This window comes from Denticeps clupeoides, chromosome 9 (assembly GCF_900700375.1).
Source record: "Denticeps clupeoides chromosome 9, fDenClu1.1, whole genome shotgun sequence".
In the NCBI taxonomy this organism is placed as follows: domain Eukaryota; kingdom Metazoa; phylum Chordata; class Actinopteri; order Clupeiformes; family Denticipitidae; genus Denticeps; species Denticeps clupeoides.
Genome location: NC_041715.1, coordinates 944,155 through 966,666, shown reverse-complemented (window position 1 = coordinate 966,666; position 22,512 = coordinate 944,155). Strand labels below are relative to the sequence as shown.

At 48.8% G+C, this 22,512-nt stretch overlaps 1 protein-coding gene across 6 annotated transcripts in view; it reads right to left on the bottom strand.

Moving 5' to 3' along the window:
* raph1a (Ras association (RalGDS/AF-6) and pleckstrin homology domains 1a) overlaps positions 1 to 22,512 on the bottom strand; it is a 46,796-nt gene that overhangs the window by 11,740 nt on the left and 12,544 nt on the right. For 5 of the 6 annotated variants that reach the window (XM_028990638.1, XM_028990632.1, XM_028990636.1 and 2 more), the window contains 6 exons: positions 12,597 to 12,716; positions 12,368 to 12,470; positions 11,532 to 12,178; positions 10,103 to 10,177; positions 3,915 to 3,992; positions 2,422 to 2,581 (listed from right to left, as the gene is read on the bottom strand). In XM_028990638.1, coding sequence (XP_028846471.1) covers positions 2,422 to 2,581; positions 3,915 to 3,992; positions 10,103 to 10,177; positions 11,532 to 12,178; positions 12,368 to 12,470; positions 12,597 to 12,716 — 1,183 coding nt within the window. The remainder of the gene's footprint in view (positions 1 to 2,421; positions 2,582 to 3,914; positions 3,993 to 10,102; positions 10,178 to 11,531; positions 12,179 to 12,367; positions 12,471 to 12,596; positions 12,717 to 22,512) is intronic. The other variant, XM_028990637.1, reaches the window with a different exon arrangement.

The following is a 22,512-nucleotide window of genomic DNA, read 5'->3' as shown; positions in this document are numbered from 1 at the left end:
CCGTTGTTTCTTTACGTTTGACGGTCTTCGCGTGGCGGTCTTTAACGTTCTTTAATGTTCTTTTTTGCCATTCTCAGCACAATAATAAATGGTCTGTCTTCCTGACAGACCCAACTAGAAGCCAAAATTCCAGGGGAAATTTTGATGGGTCTGTCCGGGCATTGGTCACGGCTGCGGGCATGTAATTTGTAAAATGGGAATTCTTTAATGTGGTACTGCAGTATCACTTCAAAGAAGTTTTTTTTTACAAATGCTACCAATGCTAAAACTAGCGATCAATACATTCCAATGGGAAATTACCCTGTTTCAGCGTTAATAGCTCAGCCAGGCCCAGTCCGATCGCTTATAAAAGTAATAGCACACCTCACGCAACAAAGCTCTAATTTTTGATATATAACACGCGGGTGTGCGTGCTTCGGTACGACCCGCATTAATTGCCGAAAAAAGGCTGAAATAATAAATAATAAATAAATAAATTTTTTTCGCCTATTTACACTTTAAATTTGTGCATGATCCGTAAGTCAGACGGCGATCAATGGTAAACGGTACTTTTTACACGTTTTAACCCGATTTGTGGCCGGGCCGTACGACCTACCAAAGCAAAAAATATATCATCGTGTGCGGAGGGGTCAGGCCTTCGGCCTGACCACTCCGTTGTTTCTTTACGTTTGACGGTCTTCGCGTGCCGGTCTTTAACGTGAGACATGTTCTTTTTTGCCATTAATAGCACAATAATAAATGGTCTGTCTTCCTGACAGACCCAATAATAATTAAATAAATAAATAAAACACGATAATCGACGATTATAAATTCATATTTTGTTTTCAAAAGGAAATATATAGATATGAATTAATAAATGAACCCAAACTCTCTTTCGAATACTAAACAATATGCAGTGGCATATATGGAAGCACCAGTAGTAAATGTGCAAAGGAGATGTTAGGTGTCAAAATGAATTCAAAATCAATTTAAATATCAGCACATTTTAAACGTAAATAACAGTAGCAAGAGCTTAAACATTATTTCTACTGCGTTCTGGAGCTTGGCAGGCCACATCAGGGTCACTTGATACGCGAAATGACCAAAAAGAGCCGCACAGATGCCAGCAGCACGTAAGGACGAGTTCAGCGTGCAGACTAGTGGTGATACAGCAACATATCGCCATATTTTACGTGGTGATATTGTATCGATACAGGGACATTTTTGTAAAATAATTTTAAAATTTGGACCAGCGGGTGGTGCTGTTGAGCGTTTTTTTTTTTGTGATTTCAGAACCAAAACAGTATTTCAGATCTGTTTACATTTTCAGTGAACTGTAGAATATATTTAGTATCACAATATATCATGATATCACCGTATCGTGATACATTTACATTTACAGCATTTACCAGACGCCCTTATCCAGAGCGACTTACAGTCAGTAGTTACAGGGACAGTCCGCCCCTGGAGACACTCAGGGTTAAGTGTCCTGCTCAGGGACACGATGGTAGTAAGCGGGATTTGAACCTGGGTCTTCTGGTTCATAGGCGAGTGTGTTACCCCACTAGGCTACTACCACCATCACTACCACCACTAGGTTACTACCAGTAACCAGTAGCAGTTAAGGAAACGGCCCCGTAATCAGAAGGTTGCCCGGGTGCCTGTCATGGCTGCCCACTGTTCACTCAGGGTGGAGGACAAATTTCACTGTGTGCATCGTGTGCTGTGCTGCTGTGTATCACATGTGACAATCACTTCACTTTTTTTTTTTTTTTTTCTATTGTATCTATCTACTATTGCCAATATACAGCCGTAATGCAGACTGTCTGATGTCCCTCTTTGGCAGAGCACTGTGACGGGCTGTGGACGCCCTGGAGATGTAGGTTAGGTCACACGCATGATCAGACCGGCGCGAGAGAGGGAATCAAATATCACTCCTGTATGTCTGTATGTTAGCCCCCATCACGAAATGTTGTCTACTGCGGGGACGACCGCCAGTCTTCAACGCGCCTCCGTCTCTCGTTGTCCCTGCATGGTTCAGCGTAGAAAAGGTGGAATTGTGGGACGCAGGAGGAGAGGGTGGAGCTTGATGGTGATGGGGAGTTGATGAAGGTCGGAACCCCCAGAGAGGAGCGCGGAGACTAAAGCCCAGGCCACACGAACGGAGCGCTATGGTGGCCGCCGTCCCGGTTCTAACGAAACGAAAGAACTTTTTTTTAAATACCACCTCACGTGGTAAAACACTAACAGAACGTTGTGGCCGTTCCTTGTACAGATTCAGTTGGAATATTTGTTCCAGTTTGGAATGGTCAGGTTAATTGGAGACACCAAACTGTCCCTGGTTGTCCTGAGCTGATGTGGAATCTGGATCATGTTGTCCCATTGATATGTCCTCTTTATGGATCTGTTCACACGCATAAAAATGGACGTGACTGCACCCACCCATCTGCAGCTCGTTGATGGTCTCCACCAGGGACCAGTCGGCGCTGTAGCCGCAGTGGGACTTGTCCAGCAGGCTGTCCAGCACCTGCCGGACCGTCTGCCGCTCGTCCACCATCATGGTCTTGGAGCTCTCGTCTGACAGGTGCACCCGGATGACCAGCTGGAGAACATCGGGGAGTCAATCAATCATTAATAATCATCAATAAATACCACCATCATGTGACCGAGAAGGGGACAATAACTGGGTCAAAGGTCAAAAAGGCCAATAAATGCCAAACAATACAGTTTTTTTTTCATGAAATAAAATATATATCATATAATAAAATGATACAAGACTGCATTAAATCCACGAAATGGATCGTTTCATTTTCGCTGCTTTTCCCGTCTGCGTGTTAATCTCCCACCCCCCACTCCATGCAGAGCTGAAACCCCAACTCCGCCCGAGCCAATCAGAGCGGGCGGGGGGCGGGCCGACGTGCAGCCCCTGGACCAATCAGAGGCCTGATGGGCTGACGCTCCATGCTGACCTACATTCATTTCCCTCGCTGTCACACACACACACACACACACACACACACACACACACTTCATTCCAAATGCACCTCCAGGTCTGCTGTATGTAATCATATCGTCCCCATCTGCTGCTCCTCCAAAATATTACAACCAGCCACCCATAATCCCCGTCTCTGCCGTCGGTGGAACCATTAGAACCATTTCCCGGCCTATTAAAAGCCGTAGTCGGTCCGGGGTGATGCGACGGTGCGTATTCGTCGTGTTTTTACCGTTTTTAATCTGTGATGAAGAACGAGGAAGGAGGACATGAACCTCATCTGGCCCATAATCCCAAACCTCACGTTCAGTAAACAGGTCGGCCAGGTCCCGCTCAGATAATCTGCCGCTCGGGTTTAACCGGCCGCTAATCCCGCCGGCGGCATCACGTTGGGGTTCTAACCGCGAACTAATCCCGCCGGGGAGCTCCGACGGTCAGCGAGGCGGCGGACGCCGAGCGACCCACTTCCACATCTCCGGCGTCCATAATTCGTGCAGGGCCCAGGGTGGATGAAGGCCGCTTTACTAATGAGGTGTGGACACGTGTCATCGAGGGGGCTGAGACATGAGACAAGTGTCACAGGCAACGGGACATGGAGATGATCGAATGAAAGCTCTTCATCAGCTCTTTCCGCAGAAAAATGTTAATGTATAAATTCTTTGGCTTTTCTTTATTAGCATAAAATGATCAACACCGAACACACAGGAGCACAAAAGTCACTTAGATAAAAGAATTCACACCGTATAGCGTCATCCATAAGTAAAAAAAAAGTTGTGCTGAAATAAATTGTAAACAATAAAAAGTCACTTTTTAGTTAAATGACGCCCATTTCCTTATGGGGACCTGTAATTTCGCGTAATGGAACCAGAGGCTCATTTGTGTCAAAATAAAAGTCTGTTTTATTTTGCGAGTGTGTGTGTGTGTGTGTGTGTTTGGTCCTCACCTTCTTGACCTGGGCCTCTTTTATCTTCTCAAGAGCCACTCGGATCTTCTCGGCCTTGAGTTTGGCAGCCTGCTCCTCCTACACAACACACACACACACGTTACTGTTATAACTGCGCATTAATGTAGAGAAATATATAACTGTATATATAGTTAAGCAGGCTCCGCTTTTCTGATCCCTACACCCTCACACACACAAACACACACACACACACACTCACCTGGGCTCTCCAGCATGATGCCATTGTGCCAGTTCCCTACTTTACTGTGTCTGATCGGTCTGAGGGCGGCTGGCGGGGCACCATCCCATATACATCACGGCCACACCACACCTACACCACAGCTACCCCTGAAACGGCGGCGTATTCCAGCGTAAGCGCGACTACTGGGCAGGTGCAGCGGTACGAGGCGGCCACGGTCCTCGCGGCGCGGCGGCCGCAGCCATGAGACGCGGGCTGCCAGCGGGTCGGGGCGAGTCGGTCCTCAGATCAGCGCCGCGCACACAGAGGAAGAGAGGGGCATTCGTTTCAACCGGGAGAGAGGGAGGGATCAGCAGAGGGAGGGGGAGTGTGCCAGCTTCTATTAGACACACACACACACACACACACTTGCATTCAAATCCACACAATCGTTCAGCGAAAGATGAGCCCTCCCCTTTTCTCTGTGTAACAGCTGTGATGCTGTGCAGGAAACGTGCCGAGTCAGTCCGTGTAATCCTCTCACACACACACACACACACACACACACACAAAGATGCCCAACGAGGCCCTAACACACACACACCACACACCGTCCGTTTCTAATTCCACTCCGGAGCTGAAGGTCCTCACTTCTCACTATGGAATGGTGGCAAGCTCCTTAACATCAGCCCCAATCCACGCCGCAGGGGGTCCCCAACGTCCCCAGGAACCCCGACCTGCCCAATGCAAACAATTTCCGGGAAATTCAAGGCTTTTCCCACGTCATTCCGGATAAATTTCAGATGCGCTGAGATTAAATTGCAGTCCCGGCTTTATGGTGGCGTTAATAAAATCCCCGATTGGTGGTTTAGTGCAGATGAATATCTCAGCTCAGCGTATATTCAATACTGACCTACATTCACAGGGTACTACAGAGACGCGAGTAACACACACACACACACACACACATATGACTCATAAAGGGAAGAACTGGGGTGAACTGAGAACTGAGTGGAGAGTCATGCACAGCACTTCCTCAAACTCGCGAGGAACTCGGAGCCAGTGGTGGCCTAGCGGTTTAGGAAGCGGCCCCGTAATCAGGAGGCTGCCGGTTCAAATCCCGATTTGCCAAGGTGCCACTGAGGTGCCACTGAGCAAAACACCGTCCCCACACACAGCGTCCTCACACACAGCCATGACAGGAGCCCGGAGAGACGCTGTGTGTGTGCCCACTGCTCACCAAGGGTGATGGGTTGCAGAGGACAAATTTCACCGTGTGCACCGTGTGCTGTGCTGCTGTGTATCACATGTGACAATCACTTCACTTAACTCAATTAATCCCAACAACAATCCCATCAAACCCAAATTAATCTCCCCGCATCCACGCCAGAACAACTCGCTGAGTTAGTCCCTCCTGAACTAAACTCGTCTTAATCCCACCAGAACCAAATTCCACTGTCAAATAATATCATAATTACCTCACCAGGGCCAAAAAGTAGCTAAACTCAGGTTAATATCACCAAAACTCCATTAGCAAAGTAACGTTAGTCCCAAAAGAAGCACATAATCTCATTATTACCTGAAGACATGAGAATCCAATTAAAACCAATTACAGCTCAGTGCTTCTCGGACCAAATGCATGTTAATTGCAAATAATTGCAAAAACACAAAATAATCCCACAATTGGCTAAAAGCAAATTAATCTCCTCTGTGCTAAAGTACAGTTTAATCCCACAACTACCTAAAGTCAGGTTAATCTCACCAGAACCAGTGGTTCTTAAACCCAATCTGAACCCATCGCTACTCAACAAGTCTAGAACCATGAACCCAACATAACTAATGAACTGTTGCATGACCAATGTGATTAATACCACGATAAAGAAACATATTTAAATGAGAATGTCAGAAATAACCTTATCAAACACATTCAGTGCTCCTACCATTTTTCACCAAAACCATCAACACAAGAGACACTAAACCGATTTGTACAGCGACGACACAGAAGCAACATTCAGTCTGTATTACAGGAACCAACACTAATGGTACTAGAACCTCTACTTTAGAACCAGTCGGAACCAAGCCGACCTTCCAAAAGCCCAGAGACGTGATCAGTGCTGAAGTTCGGCACCTTACGTAACCAGCAAAACACGGCCAGCACCACACATCACCACATGATATAATATTCAACCGGACACCGTTGGATTAAAGAGAGAGAGGTGTTGACCCTGAGGCCACAGCGGCCAGATCTCAATCCTGAGAAATGAACTTTTAACACTTTAACGTTAAATTTTTACTATTTAAGATAAGACAGGATCAACCTTTATTTGTCCCACAAGTGGGAAATTGCATTTGTTACGGCAGAAAGTGGATAGAAACAGAAGTAATAGCAGCAAAAACAGAGGTAAATAGCAGCAGCAGCAGCAAAAAAAAATATGTATATGTATATATCTACAAATGTACAATTGAGATCTACACATGTGCAATGGGGAAAGTAATGGGTAAAATGGATAAAGTGCAATGTGCACCAGTACAGTTGATAATTACCGTGATGTATTTGATGTGTGTGTTTGTTTGTCTGTGTGTGTTACACCGCATCAATCACACAAGCAGCAGAAAATGATACGAATAGGGCGGTAGTAGCCTAGCGGGTAACTAGGTGGTATAGAGGGGGGTAGTGGCCTAGTGGGTAACTAGGTAGTATAGAGGGCGGTAGTGGCCTAGTGGGTAACTAGGTGGTATAGTGGGTGGTAGTAGCCTAGTGGGTAACTAGGTGGTATAGAGGGCGTTAGTAGCCTGGTGGGTAACTAGGTGGTATAGAGGGCAGTAGTAGCCTAGTGGGTAACTAGGTGGTATAGTGGGCGGTAATAGCCTAGTGGGTAACTAGGTGGTATAGAGGGGGGTAGTGGCCTAGTGGGTAACTAGGTAGTATAGAGGGTGGTAGTAGCCTAGTGGTTAACTAGGTGGTATAGAGGGCGGTAGTAGCCTAGTGGTTAACTAGGTGGTATAGAGGGTGGTAGAAGCCTAGTGAGTAACTAGGTGGTATAGAGGGCAGTAGTAGCCTAGTGGGTAACTAGGTGGTATAGAGGGCAGTAGTAGCCTAGTGGGTAACTAGGTGGTATAGAGGGCGTTAGTAGCCTGGTGGGTAACACACTTGACTAGTGCTGTCTGTGCAACATGAATGCAAAAAACTGCGATTTAAATGATTAGTACATGGATTGAATCGGCAACATATCCCTCATTCTCTCAAAGTTTGCGAGCTGACTGAAGTCTCACTTCAGTCGAATGTGACGTGTTTGGTCACATGACTTTCAATTCGGAGACATATGGGTAGACGGCGCATGACGAGCTGCATCGTACGTCAACGTCACCGCAGTATTGCGATAGGCTCTGCTGTGGCGTGAAGCATATACATGTCGATGGAGAGAAGTGCATAAAAATGCCTCGCTCTTGTGCTGCTTGGGGCTGTACAAACCGCTGTACGCTCCAAACCAGATCCCGGGGGATTACATTTCATAGGTAAGGCTGGACAATTGTTTTGAATATATTTGGCCATTATAAAATCCCGTTTTATAAGTCTTAACCTTAGCTAAGCTAGGCTAAGCTAACGAAGCTATGCATTCCTGTGTTCAAGTCAGCCTCCAAACAACGTTTTGGCTAAACATAGGCATTAACTATTTAGACTGTTCCTAGCTGTTTAGTTAACTTTTCTCAAACTTTGAAGGTTTCCTGAAGAAATTCACCTCAGTTTACAAATCTTAACCTTAGCAAAGCTAGCAAAGCTATGCATCCCTGTGTTCAAGTCAGCCTCCAAACAGCGTTTTGGCTAAACGTAGGCATTAACTATTTAGACTGTTATTAGCTGTTTAGTTAACTTTTCTCAAACTTTGAAGGTTTCCTAAAGAAATTCACCTCAGTTTACAAATCTTAACATTAGCTAAGCTAATGAAGCTATGCATCCCTGTGTCAGCCTACAAACAACGTTTTGGTTAAACGTAAGAACTATAATACAGGATTTTATAATGGTCAAATATAATCAAAACAGTTGTTTAGCCTTACCAGGGTTTGTCGTTCAACAGTAATGTAAAGAGTTTTTTGTGATTATTTAATTTAGTAGAATATTGTATTTTGAAAGCACTGGGCATTTCAAGTTGTTATAAGTGGTTTGTATGTTCACTTTGAAATTAAACATTTCACTATTAGCAATTTGTATGTGACTTTTCATTGATATACAAGCAAGTGCCCTTTATCATATTGCATCCGCATATCGCAATATTGATCTCAATAATTGCAATATGTCTTTTTTCCCTAAATTGTGCAGCCCTACACTCGCCTATGGACCAGAAGACCCAGGTTCAAACCCCACTTACTGCCATCGTGTCCCTGAGCAAGACACTTAACCCTGAGTGTCTCCAGGGGGGACTGTCCCTGTAACTACTGATTGTAAGTCGCTCTGGATAAGGGCGTCTGATAAATGTTGTAAATGTAAAAGGTAAATGATACGAATAAACCAAAAGATTCGCCAATGACACAGAAGAGAGAGAGAAGAGAACACACGAGAGGCACGAGAGTGTGTTTTGCGTCTTATTCCCATTAATGAGAAATGATAAACATGCACTTATGGACATAACATTATAAATTCCATTTCTACCAGTCGCTGTTTTTGATTGGTCGGCTGAGGCGATACCCGATCAGGCTCCGCCTGCTGCCCACGGCACCGAGTCAGACAAACTCACCTGTTCACCAGCTGTCACCGTCCCTTCCACAGAAAACAGGGACCCTGAACAACGAGAGCCCGGCCACCACCCACACACACACACACACACACACACACACACAGTACATACAGTACACACGCTCACACGCACACACACACGCTCACACGCACACACAAACAGTACACACTCACACAGTACACACGCACACACACACACACACACAGTACATACAGTACACACGCACACACACACGCTCGCACGCACACACAAACAGTACACACTCACATGCACACACACACACACACACACAGTACACACGCACACACACACACACACACACAGTACATACAGTACACACGCTCACACGCACACACACACACACACGCTCGCACGCACACACAAACAGTACACACTCACACAGTACACACGCACACACACACACACACACACACACACACACACAGTACATACAGTACACACGCACACACACACGCTCGCACGCACACACAAACAGTACACACTCACATGCACACACACACACACACACAGTACACACGCACACACACACACACACACACACACACACACACACACACAGTACATACAGTACACACGCTCACACGCACACACACACGCTCACACGCACACACAAACAGTACACACTCACACAGTACACACGCACACACACACACACACACACACAGTACATACAGTACACACGCACACACACACGCTCGCACGCACACACAAACAGTACACACTCACATGCACACACACACACACACACACAGTACACACGCACACACACACACACACACACACACACAGTACACACGCACACACACACGCTCGCACGCACACACAAACAGTACACACAGTACACACGCTCGCACGCACACACAAACAGTACACACTCACATGCACACACACACACACACTCACACTCACACACAGACACACGCTCACACTCACACATGCTCACACACACACACGCAAACACGGTACACACACACACACACGTACTGCACAGTTACCGTAACCACGACAGAGCGGCCGGAGCTCCAGTCTGGTGAAGACATGCCGCCATCATGCTGTCACATCACACAGATCACACGACCAAACCCGCGTATTAAACCCCCAGACGGCGCGTTACTACAACATCCAGACGTGCGGCACGTTTTCACACCGCTCGCTCCAGATGTGCGGGGGCTGCCCCGGCCTGCGGAGATGTGTTAGTGAAGCATGCTGGGAGGGTCACATGATCACATGCAGGTGGAGAGGAAACAAGCGGTCACCTTGGTCAGCAAGTGAGAAGGCTTCCCTGCTATGCTTTTCAGGATCAGGGAGGTTTCCCTGTCCAGATAGGAGTGCTTTCAGCAGAAGAGAGAAACAGACAGAAACACATTTTCAACAGAAGCACTCGATCCTGGAGGAGTCGTGAAAAGTCGTGAAAAGTCGTGAAACGCGTGACGCCCGTTAATTTGAAGTGGCAGCGTGTGCAAAGTCATGTGACCTACCTGTAGACAGAAGCGATCCGTGATCTGACGACAAAATAATGCCAAAACGGGGCGTGTGACGTGGCTAACAGTGTGTGTGTGTGAGAGAGCACGTATGTGCGTGTGAGTGTGTGTAGTGTGTGTGTGTGTGATACAGCAACTGAGAGTGGGTAAGTGTGTGTTGAGACTCACAGGCTGTCTGTCTGCGGGTATTAATAATGGATTCCACACACACACACACACACACACACGCCCTGTCTAGCCACTGAGGCATGCTGGGAAGATGGTTTTAGGGTCCCGCCTAGCGTATATTAGGGGTGTTGAAATGAATCTCGTAATCGAAGCAACGCGATGCAGATTATGTCGTAATGGCGCCGCTTGGTGAGGTTCTAGTGGCGGCGGTGACTGTGGCGGCCTGATACTGTGGGGGGACACGCCCACCTGTCACGCCCATACTGCGTTTCCCGTTTAAACGTGACTGTGGTTGGCACACACACCCAAACACCGAAGCGGTCTGATTGGCCCCCCTCCAGATGGACTGGGGTGTGGTGGGCGTCGGTGAGGTTGGCAGTGATTGGTGTCCTGTGTTGACTCCTCCCACTCCCCACCCCCGTTCTTCTGCTGCTTTAGGCCACAGGGCACCACTTTGTGGCGTGAAGAGAAGTGCCGCGATCAGTTTCCCGAGCGTCCTGGCAACGGTTCGTACGTAAACACGATCCCGGGTCATAAAGTCGGGTTGCCATGGAGACGCACTGAGGACGGACGAAGACAAGGATATCTGTAGAGCTGGGGGAGGTGGGGGGAGTGGCTAGGAGGGGCATTATGGTCAATTAAACCCGCTGCTGCTGAAAACACACTCACACTCACACACACACTCACACTCACGGACAGAGGGCTCTGTGGTGCCAATTGAGGTTCTTGGGGAATATGTGTGTGTGTGTGTGTGTGTGTGTGGTGTGTGTGTGTGTGTGTGTGTGTGTGTGTGTGTGTGTGTGTGTGTGTGTGTGTGTGTGTGTGTGTGTGTGTGTGTTAGTAGGTAGTAGTAGCCTAGTTGGTAACACACTTGACTATGAACCAGAAGACCCGGGTTCAAACCCTGAGCAGGACACTTAACCCTGAGTGTCTCCAGGGGGGGACTGTCCCTGTAACTACTGACTGTAAGCTGCTCTGGATAAGGGCGTCTGGTAAAATAATGTGTGTGTGTGTGTGTGTGTACATGTGTGTGTACCTCTGACGTGGCCTGTCCCTGCGTCTGCCCCTCCCTCTGTATGGGGATGAGTTTGGGTTGGGACAGCTGGTATCCCTCCAGGTCCACGTCCAGCGACTCCATGCTGGACGCGGACGCCGAGTTGATGCTGGGACGGGCGGACTGGACGATGGCGCGCGCCTCGCGCTCCGTCACCGTCCCCACCGATCCCGTTCGCCGGTGGTGCCGATGGGCGCCCGCGGGTCGGTGCATGGTGGCGGAGGAGTACGAGGAAGAAGACGAGGCGAACGGGGCTGGCGAAGGGGCGTGGCCCGCAGGGTCCATGCTGAGAGACGCCCGCTCCAGCTGAGCCGTGATGTCGTCCAGCGAGAAGTTGGACCCCAGCGGCGGGCGCGTGTGGGTGCCGCCCACCCTGACGGTGGAGGCCGGCGACACGCGGGTGCTGCTGCTGGCGCTGCTGCTGCTGCTGCTGGCCCCGCCCCCGCCCGAGTGCTTGGCGCCGCCGCTGCGCCCCGCCGGCGGCTTCTGCCGGACCTTGGCGTCTCCGGGGACGCCGAGGCGGCCGCTGGCGGAGCCGGGCTTCCCGATGGTGCTGAGCTCCTGCTCGATGGAGCACAGGTCGGCCATCAGAGAGTCCAGGTCCACGTTGTCGCCCTGGTTCAGGGCCTCTGCAAACGCCAATTCATTTTAACCGGACAGTCTATGGAAATGAGCGGAACTTCCTGTTCCGCGTCGCCGTCTGACAGTTAACATGTAAACGCAGCACAAGCCCCGCCCCTTTCCCACATGAAGGCCACATCACTGTGTGTGTGTGTGTGTGTGTGTGTGTGTGTGTAAAAGGTTAAAGTTCAGCTCACCGTTGATGTTGTAGATGGAGAAGCGGTAGGAGAAGTTGGCCATGTTGGTCTCCTGCCTGAGGGGGGCTCGGTGGGGTCGGTCTGACTTCCCATCGTCTAGACTCTGCACACACACACACACACACACACACACACACATTTATCTTGAATATAAACATTCTACACAACCTGCCAGTGGCATCTGTAACTCCTCATTTAAACTCAGACACACACACACACACACACTTACCTGTGTGAGCTTGTCCAGCTCCCCCAGCCAGGCTCCAAACATCTTGTCCAGGTCCTGGTCCTCTTTATCACTGTCCTCCTCGGCAGCGTGGTCCAGCTCATCATCAGAGAACTGCTCCATCTGAACACACGGCCAGAGAAGAACAACACACACCACAGAAACTCTGTATGAAATATGGAGTTTAAATAGAAATTACGGCATAAATGGAGCTTTTACAGTTAAATCAAAACCACAAAACTCCTGCACGTTCCCACAGCTCATTTGTTTCCATTAGAAATAATGAATAAAAATATAACTGAACACTGCAGTGATGCGCCTCATTCCCTAAATTCTAATTACACCGACGCAGTGCCGCCATTTACAGCGAAACACCCCATTTACCTCCCGTCACCATGGCAACCCGGTGCAGATTTTTTACAAGGAGCCACCGTCACTATTTTCAGCAGTCAAAAGAATTTTGAGGCGGCGGTGGCCTGGCGGGTGAGGAAGTCCCCACACGCTGCTCCTCGGGGGCCTGTCACGGTGCCCACTGCTCACCAAGGGTGACGGTTAAATACAGAGGACACGTTTCACCGTGTCACCGTGTGCTGTGCTGCGCTGCGGTGTTTCACATTTGACACGGTGCTGACCTCCGACCTCTCGGGGACATTTGGTGAGAGACGTGTGTGCCACGGTTGCCCTCTGGTGGACACTGTGAGCGGCTGCGGCAGCTGCAGGCCCCGCCCTGCCCCGCCCCGCCCTGCCACCCCCTGAATAATTGAGTGTTTGTGTAGCTGCTGAGACACGTCTGCCCTGCCGAATCATGACAGGGAGCTCACTTCCACAGCAGTGTGTGTGTGTGTGTGTGTGTGTGTGATATAGACAGAGAGAGAGAGAGAGAGAGAAACTCCAGAAGCAGGTTTAGCAATCAGTCCTGGACTTGAAAAGTTCTGGCAGAAGGTCTATAAACAGGATCCTCGCTGTGAAAACGGGCCTCAAGTCTCCCCAAACACAGTTCCTCAGAAGCTAGAACGTTCTCCAATGACAACAACAGATGCACGGCTAAGAATGGAGAGGGTGAAGGCTGAGAGACACAAAAAAGGTCTATGTATAGATCTCTAATGTAGTTGGAGGCTCAGTTTGGTCACATCTCCAGCCTGCCAGTCACCGTGCGATGAATTTAGAATGGAAGGCCGTCCTCGCTTGGATATGCCAGATGGAAACGAGTATTCCTGAAGAATGTTCCTCAACCATAGCTGAGATGTTAACACACCAACAGTGTCACCCTGTCTCAAGGTGTGTTTCAGGTCCTTCAAACATGACCGTTGGATCCTCTGCAGACCAACATTTTTTTGCTTTTACGTCGGTCTTGTTGGTCCCCTAATTCTGTATGTGAAGTCTCTTGGTGCAGAATTACAGCCACTTTGATCCAGTACCACGGTGAGATTTCCCAGGACGCGCCGTTTCACCGTCTGTAGCTTTAAATGCTAATGAGGAGGAGAGGGGCGGGACGAGGAGGAGAGCGGCCAATAGAAGTTGAGGGGACATTCACGAAAATGACATAATCAACACAGTCCACCAACCACAATGTTTGGTGCAGACAGGAAGTCAAGTCAAAATAAAATGGACCCGCTGGTTCTTCAGAGTCTCGCATGATAGAAAAATACATTCGTGCTCATTTTTACATCCAAACACCGAGCAACTGCAATGTTTCACACGTTTGGCAGCCATGACGGTCGGGGCGGGAAATTCTCTAGGTGGATAAAGCATGAGAAATGGGTGGTAACCTTCCCCCTTATGATGTCATAAGGGGACAAGTTCCAGATCCGACCGTCTGAGCTGCTGCTTGAACGGTGAAGCAGAACGACCAAAACACTCTTTTACACTCTTTACACCATTTCTAGCCACGGCAGGACCCTAGACAGGCTGGAGGAACTCGTATTAATGTTAAATCATCTCACAAAGTCACATTTTCATGTCAGGAGACCTTTAAAAACTGGACATTTGGCCCAAAATACTTCCATACAATCTTCAATACTTTGAGGTCAGATATTTTTGTATTATATGACTTATCAGGGCGATATTTTCTAGTGACGGGTACCTGATGGGTACCGGATGGAACACCACACTTACTTTCATTAGTTGGTGGGTTTCAGTTCCATGTTTTAGTTCTGGAGTTTGGAACAACTTCAGGACCAGTTACTGCCTGAAAGTTGAAGCAAGCTCAAACATCAGAAGCGGGATCAAAACGTTCCTCAACACGACCGCATCTCCAAGTAAACAGCGTGGACCGGATGAGAGCATCTATGCAGGCTGCGTGTGTGTGTGTGTGTGTGTGTGTGTGTTAGTGGCTGGATTCCATTGGAACTTTGCATCCTCTGCTTTGATGCACATTCAAAAGCGGACTGTTTTTACTGAAATGCGTGCTTGTGGATCACCATGAGCAAACTGTAGCAGATGGTGGTGAATGAAATGGTCATGATCAAAACAAGGAGAAGAAAAAAAACACAGAACAGCCCCTAAAGTACCAGGCAGCGGAATCCTTCACATTAAAATCAGATCATCTTCAGCAGTGACGGACTCACACAGAATAGAATTCACACTTAGTCTTCAGTGACCTTGACCTTTGGCCACCAACACCTAACAGTCCACGAGTCTCAGGGATCGATGGCATGGTGTTTTGTTCATAAATATCGGAGGCCGAAAGTGACCTTTGACCTGCAAACTCTTATCCATAATTATCCTTTTGACCATGACCATCTTCATAAGAACAGGAGACATGGAAGAAAGTGCTGGAGACCAACAGCCTGGGTTTGTGTGCACGGAAAGCGTGTCGGGCGTGACAGAAAATAACAAACAGCATGAATCACGCAGCCTCTGTTCCCCATCTGGAGAGATGGGTTGAGGACATGATGAAAACCAGAAGGTCCAAACTTTATTTGTTTCAGTGCTTCAGAAGATCTTCACCTTTTTCATATTCACTTTAAGACAACAAGTGGGAACAGATAATCCAGTAAAATGTCCCACAGATGAGCTAGTTTACTTTCATCTGCCGCCCATCTGCATGTAATTAAGCAGAAGAGCGGGAGAAAGCGACGAGATGGGACAGGAAGTTAGAAAGGTCCACCCAACCTCAGTAGCTTTCTTCACATGGGTCAGCTGTGTGCTTGTATTTGTGAGGCCAGATGTTTCTTCAATGAGCTTCAAGCTGGTGTCAAGTCAAGCTGACGTCATGTGACCTCTGGGATGCGAGCTGTAAATCTTCCCAACACGCACTGTTTAGGCCTATGGAACAAACCTCCACCCAACACAGTTCCTCGATTTGGAGAACCTGACGTTTTTCTTATCCATCCATCCAGGCTACTTTTCTGGTCCTCTTGAAGGGTTAAAATTCAACCATCTATGCATGGTGACTAAAAAAAAAACTGTTTTGAGAGAGATAGAGAGAGAAGAAGAAGAAGAGTGACCTCCCACAAAGGACTTTTAAACACCATGGTCCTCCCATCGATTCTCCCACAACTAGATCTGTCTGACTGCAGACTGACGCTATTAAACGGTTCTTCTCTGATGAGACAGGCAGATATGGGACAGGAGGGTCCTAATTAAATAGAACATACTCAGCGTATCTCGGCCTGTTCCATGTAATAAATGACCATATCGAGCATAAATCCTACTGTTACCGTTAAACAGACAGCATCTACTTCCCAAAGCGAAAGTGACGTGACTGTCATTGTGAGACGCTGCAGCACAGCACACGGTGACACGGTGAAAAGTGTCCTCTGTATTTAACCGTCACCCTTGGTGAGCAGTGGACACCATGACAGACGCCCGGGGAGCAGCGTGTGGGGACGGGACCTTCATCAAGGGGACCTCAGTGGCACCTCGGTGGACCGGGATTTGAACCGGCAACCTTCCGGTAACGGGTTCGCTTCCTCCCCCGCAAGGCCACCACTGCCCCGCCCAACCCAAGTCAGAATAACAGCAGACCGAAGGCAATCTGTGCAGAGAATAACTGGAAGGCCACGCAGTTTCAGAGACATTAATTGGAGATGGACAAACCCTTTATATTCATTATATTGGTGTGATGCAATAAATGGCAGAAATTAGCATTTATATAGTAATTTAGCGCAAGGTAGCGAGATATATTGTTTAGGCCATACCGCCCCACCCTCGCTCAAACCCACTCAACAAACTGACCGTAACCCCAGACACAGTTATACATGAATAAAAATAATTTACAATATTTAACGCGTTATAATAAATGAACGACGGGTCTGCTGTGCACCGTATCGTGTTCTTCTCTCACCTCGCGATGGACACGATGCACGATGCATTCCCATCGCCTTCACAGCTGAGGAATAAACAGGGTTCTTCTGCATTTTTAAGCCAATATTATGGAAATGAGGACATACATCAATAACGCTGTTGATTAGTGTAATATTCTCGTGCGGTCTTACGGGGACAACGTACTTTGTAATACGTTCACGTGTCAATCCAATTTCCAATTCCACGACTTTTCAGGTTTTTATCTTTTACCCAGGTTTTACTGGCGGCGTGAGGGGCGGAGGCAGTGGTGTCCTTTCAGTTAAGGAAGTGGCCCCGTAATAAGAAGGTTGCCAGTTCGAATCCCGATCCGCCAAGGGGCCACTGAGGTGCCACTGAGCAAAGCACCGTCCCCACACACTGCTCCCCGGGCGCCTGTCATGGCCGCCCACTGCTCACTCAGGGTGATGGTTAAATACAGAGGACACATTTCACTGTGTGCACCGTGTGCTGTGCTGCTGTTTATAACATGTGACAATCACTTCACTTTGACTTTGGAGTTCGTTCTGCATCTTTACCTTCAGCGGCGGGGTTTTATTTCCGGGGCCCATGCCGAGGGCGGTGCTACTTTTAGCTCTGGCGGTTTACAGCCTGTCATTTGGGCTCTGATAGGCACTGGCCACTCCCTGTCTGCTAAAAGAGGGTGTGTGTGTGTGTGTGTGTGTGTGTGTCCTCTTCCTCGCATGCACACCTACATGCATCTGTAGATGAGCGTTATACACAACCATATTCCAGTTTAAATGCTGTAGTTGTAGAACGCAGTGCCGCCCGGCAGCTTGTGTTGGGAATTTGCAGGCCCTTCATCAGCGGTCAGTTTCTGACCACAGAACAGCTGCCGGCAGGATATTTTTGGACGGTGGACCACTTGCTACCCAGCAGTGACACTGGTGCGTGTACCAAAAATACATATAAAAATCCACAAGCCCGACATCTCACTGCCGTGCTGGGAACAAACCCACACAGTCATGGTCATGTCTGGTAACGGGGAGGTGGGCGTCTGAACCGCGCACATCAGCAGATGGTCCACGTCCAGAAACTTTAGGAAAATGGACACAGGCGAACAAAATGAACGTTGCAAGGTGGGTGTCTCTAATAAAGTGGTGAGAAGATTCACCAGACAAGATGCATGAGAAAATGACCCAGGCTGCGTGAAAAGAAGAAGAATGTGAACCAATCAAAACAAATGGACACACACAGGCTCAGGACTTTTGGAAGTGTTTGAAGTCTGCTGTGATTAAGCAGATGCCAGTAACCCAGACCATATGTCTCTCAGGAGATTGATTATGTGACCCTGAGACCCCAAGGGTCAGAGGTCAAGTGTCAGGGTCGTACACCATGACGGGAGGGATGGGTTGTGTGCCACTCGGCTGCTACTGTACTTCTAATTCATTTATGACTGATGCTTCGTGACCCAGTGTCACCGGTCGGCGGGACGACCTTTCCTGGCCTGAGGTAAGCAGCAGGTCACGGAAGGCAGGGCCGACTGAACGCCATCATGAAATTTACAGCATTTACCAGACGCCCTTATCCAGAGCAACTTACAATCAGTAATTACAGGGACAGTCCCCCCCTAGAGACACTCAGGGTTAACTGTCTTGCTCAGGGACACGATGGTAGTAAGTGGGGTTTGAACCTGGGTTCATAGGCTAGGCTACTACCGCCCTCTATACCACCTAGTTACCCACTAGGCTACTACCACCCTCAATACTACCTAGTTACCCACTAGGCTACTGCCGCCCTCTATACTACCTAGTTACCCACTAGGCTACTACCACCCTCTATACCATCTAGTTACCCACAAGGCTACTACCGCCCTCTATACTACCTAGTTACCCACTAGGCTACTACCACCCTCTATACCACCTAGTTACCCACAAGGCTACTACCACACACTATACTACCTAGTTACCCACTAGGCTACTACCACCCTCTATACCACCTAGTTACCCACTAGGCCACTACCACCCTCTATACCACCTAGTTACCCACTAGGCTACTACCGCCCTCTATACTACCTAGTTACCCACTAGGTTACTACCACCCACTATACCACCTAGTTACCCACTAGGCTACTAACACCCTCAATACCACCTAGTTACCCACTAGGCTACTACCGCCCTCTATACTACCTAGTTACCCACTAAGCCACTACCACCCTCTATACCACCTAGTTACCCACTAGGCTACTACCACCCTCAATACTACCTAGTTACCCACTAGGCTACTGCCGCCCTCTATACTACCTAGTTACCCACTAGGCTACTAACACCCTCAATACCACCTAGTTACCCACTAGGCTACTACCGCACTCTATACCACCTAGTTACCCACTAAGCCACTACCACCCTCTATACCACCTAGTTACTCACTAGGCTACTACCGCCCTCTATACTACCTTGTTACCCACTAGGCTACTACCGCCCTCTATACTACCTAGTTACCCACTAGACCACTACCACCCTCAATACCACCTAGTTACCCACTAGGCTACTACCGCCCTCTATACCAGCTAGTTACCCACTAGGCTACTACCGCCCTCTATACTACCTAGTTACCCACTAGGCCACTACCGCCCTCTATACCACCTAGTTACCCACTAGGCTACTACCACACTCTATACTACCTAGTTACCCACTAGGCTACTACCACCCTCTATACCACCTAGTTACCCACTAGGCTACTACCACCCTCTATACCACCTAGTAACCCACTAGGCTACTACCACCCTCTATACTACCTAGTTACCCACTAGGCTACTACCGCCCTCTATACCAGGGTATAGGGTTATGAGTCTTGCTCAGGGACACAATGGTAGTAAGCGGGATTTGAACCTGGGTCTTCTGGTTCATAGGCAAGTGTGTTACCCACTAGGTTACTACCACCCCCCAAATGTTCCAACTGGGGTTCATAATGCTCTCCTGCTGAAGAAGAGACGTGGCCGCAGGGTGAGGCGGGGAACAGAACGGTGTAACACGCTGGGTGAGGGGTCATGACCTGGGTCTTTCTGAAATGAATGTGCTGCCTGCAGGGGATTTGCACAAAGTGACAGAAAACCAAGAATCCCTGCAGATTCCCTGCAAATCAATCACGGCAAAACGCTGGACTGGAGGTGACCGGAGACTAAACAGGCGCCAAGTGACGTCCCGAGAACCTGAGGCCTTCAGAAAGGGCCACGTGCAGGCTGCGCCATCCCGAACCGGAGCGATGCTCCCTGTAGGAAAAAGAGGATCTAACTTCCAGCTGTTTCCATCCATGCTTCAACACGTCAGCATCCCGACAGGAACTCCCGCGGCTGAGTAGGGAACGCTGTGTTTTTAAAGCGGGAAAACAGGCCGAAACGTGGAACAGCAGCGCTGACACCGTCACAGCACCAGCGCTGCAATCTGAGGTAAAAGTCCGGCCTCCAGAGACAGACTCACATTAACATCTTCGCCAGCTTTAAAACAGTTCAGTAAAAACTACGAAATGAATACGAACAGAATCAGGTTCACGGTGAAGTGTCAGAAGGTCAAGCCGGGGTCAACGGCCCAACAAGTCGTCCTTCCCTGCGTCTTCACGCGGTCGGTGAGGAACGCGACATGGAGCCTCGCCGGGGCGGCGGCCAAACACGCGCTAATCCCCTTTCCTCGCGCCGGCGGAGCGGCAGCCGCTCAGACTCTTCCCATGTTTACATTCGACGTACCGTTCCCCGTCCGGCGTTCCTGAAAACGACCTCCTGTTTTTTTTATACAGGAACCATATAATCATCCGCGTCCAAAATGGACGCTTTCCAACGCCGGCGGGCCACTCCGAGGTGCACAGACCCCGACAACAACACGCCGACTTTCCATGACAGCACAGCCACCAGCGGGGCGCCAAGACCGGCGGTCCAAGGTAAGCTCTCGATGTTCCTTCAACACCGCAGCCACAGAACTGTTCCAAAAACAAACTCCGACCTTCACTCTGCTACCGCTCTCCTTTCCATTCCCGGCCGTTATTTACACACGCCAAACTATTTTCCATTATTTAAAGCACAATCCGGAGTTCTGCTGTCTGTGCTCTACTACGGCTGGGACGCCGGGACAAAACGAAGCCAGGAGACCAGGGGCTCCACATCTCTTCCACTATTTTGTCACTCCAGAGCGAGAAAAGTCAAGAAGGAGCGTTTCGATCTGAACACGAAATGAACCTGCATATGAATGGAATAAATCTTGGTTTGGAACGGTCTGGTGCACATTTCTACGTCTGCCTGGATGTTCACGCAGAATGTCAGGTTTTTAAAATCCTTTACGAACAGTGATTATAACTCACCGGCAATCGTAGGCACCGCAGAACAGCCACTGCGGGTTTTATATTTATGGGAAATGTGGGAAATGTGATGACTTGATTGGATCCGATCCATTTCCAGAAAATATAGCTGTCAAGAGTCTGTATTTACAGCGTGCTAAATCAACCAGAGCCTGAAAATGGCATCGCCAATCAAAAGGCCGAGGGCGGAGAGGACACGCCCATTTCACGCCGGAAACCCGCTCCTTCCTGCTTTACTTCTGCGATGGTCTTCACCGTGGTGTTCCTGCACCGCGTGCATCGACGTTTTCCTTCTTCTGCAGAAGGTACAGGACCGGCGTTCCGCCAGATAGAACCATCATGTGGCTCCGGGGATGGGGGCCCCGATACGTCCCTGCAGATACCCAATCCAATACAGCTTTAATATTATTGTTGCTGTTAAAATATCTATTCACAGGTTCTTCTTCTTTCTTCATTGGCTCCTCGCCACAGCAGATCTTTCAGAAATCACAAAATCACTGCACAACTTTATTCATTTTATTCACAAAATAAAAACACCAACGCTACCAAACGCCAACTGAGAAACTTGTCCGCTTTATTCTCCACCCCTGAAGCGCTCGGCAGACCTCGTGCGACGTCAGCTGTCAGCTGCAGAGAGAAACGCGCGACGCAGCATGCAGAGGTCAAAGTTCACACGAACATGAGGTCGTCATAGGGTCGACCGCGGATCGAACCCGTCCGTACAGGTAACCGTAACCACCAGCAGCCTTTTAACTGGTTCAAGTTTTCCAGCCTCCCGACACCACCTCTCCACCCAGGACCGGTCCAGCGGCCCTCCTCTCCGGGAAAGTTGAACCGTCTGTGGTCAATCGCCGCAGTTTACTCAGCTGCGGTTGTGGCGGTAAAAGGTACAGATGGGCCGCGTCTGCACAACGTCCACAGTTGGTGCTGAAATCTGGTGGCTGGAGGTGACCATTTACATTTACATTTACGGCATTTACCAGACGCCCTTATCCAGAGCCACTTACAATCAGTAGTTACAGGGACAGTCCCCCCCTGGAGACACTCAGGGTTAAGTGTCCTGCTCAGGGACACGATGGTAGTAAGTGGGGTTTGAACCTGGGTCTTCTGGTTCATAGGCGAGTGTCTTACCCACTATTTCCATATAGACAGCACCTTGATCAGGACTCGCCGGGACAGTACATACACTTTACACAACGCAATATGTTCACTATGGTGATGATATTACATACTTTTGTAATATATATCACACAGTGCTACAATTTACTCTTTAATTATTGTAATTGGGAACTTGTCTCTAAAATAATCCGCACCGCGGGGTTTCCAA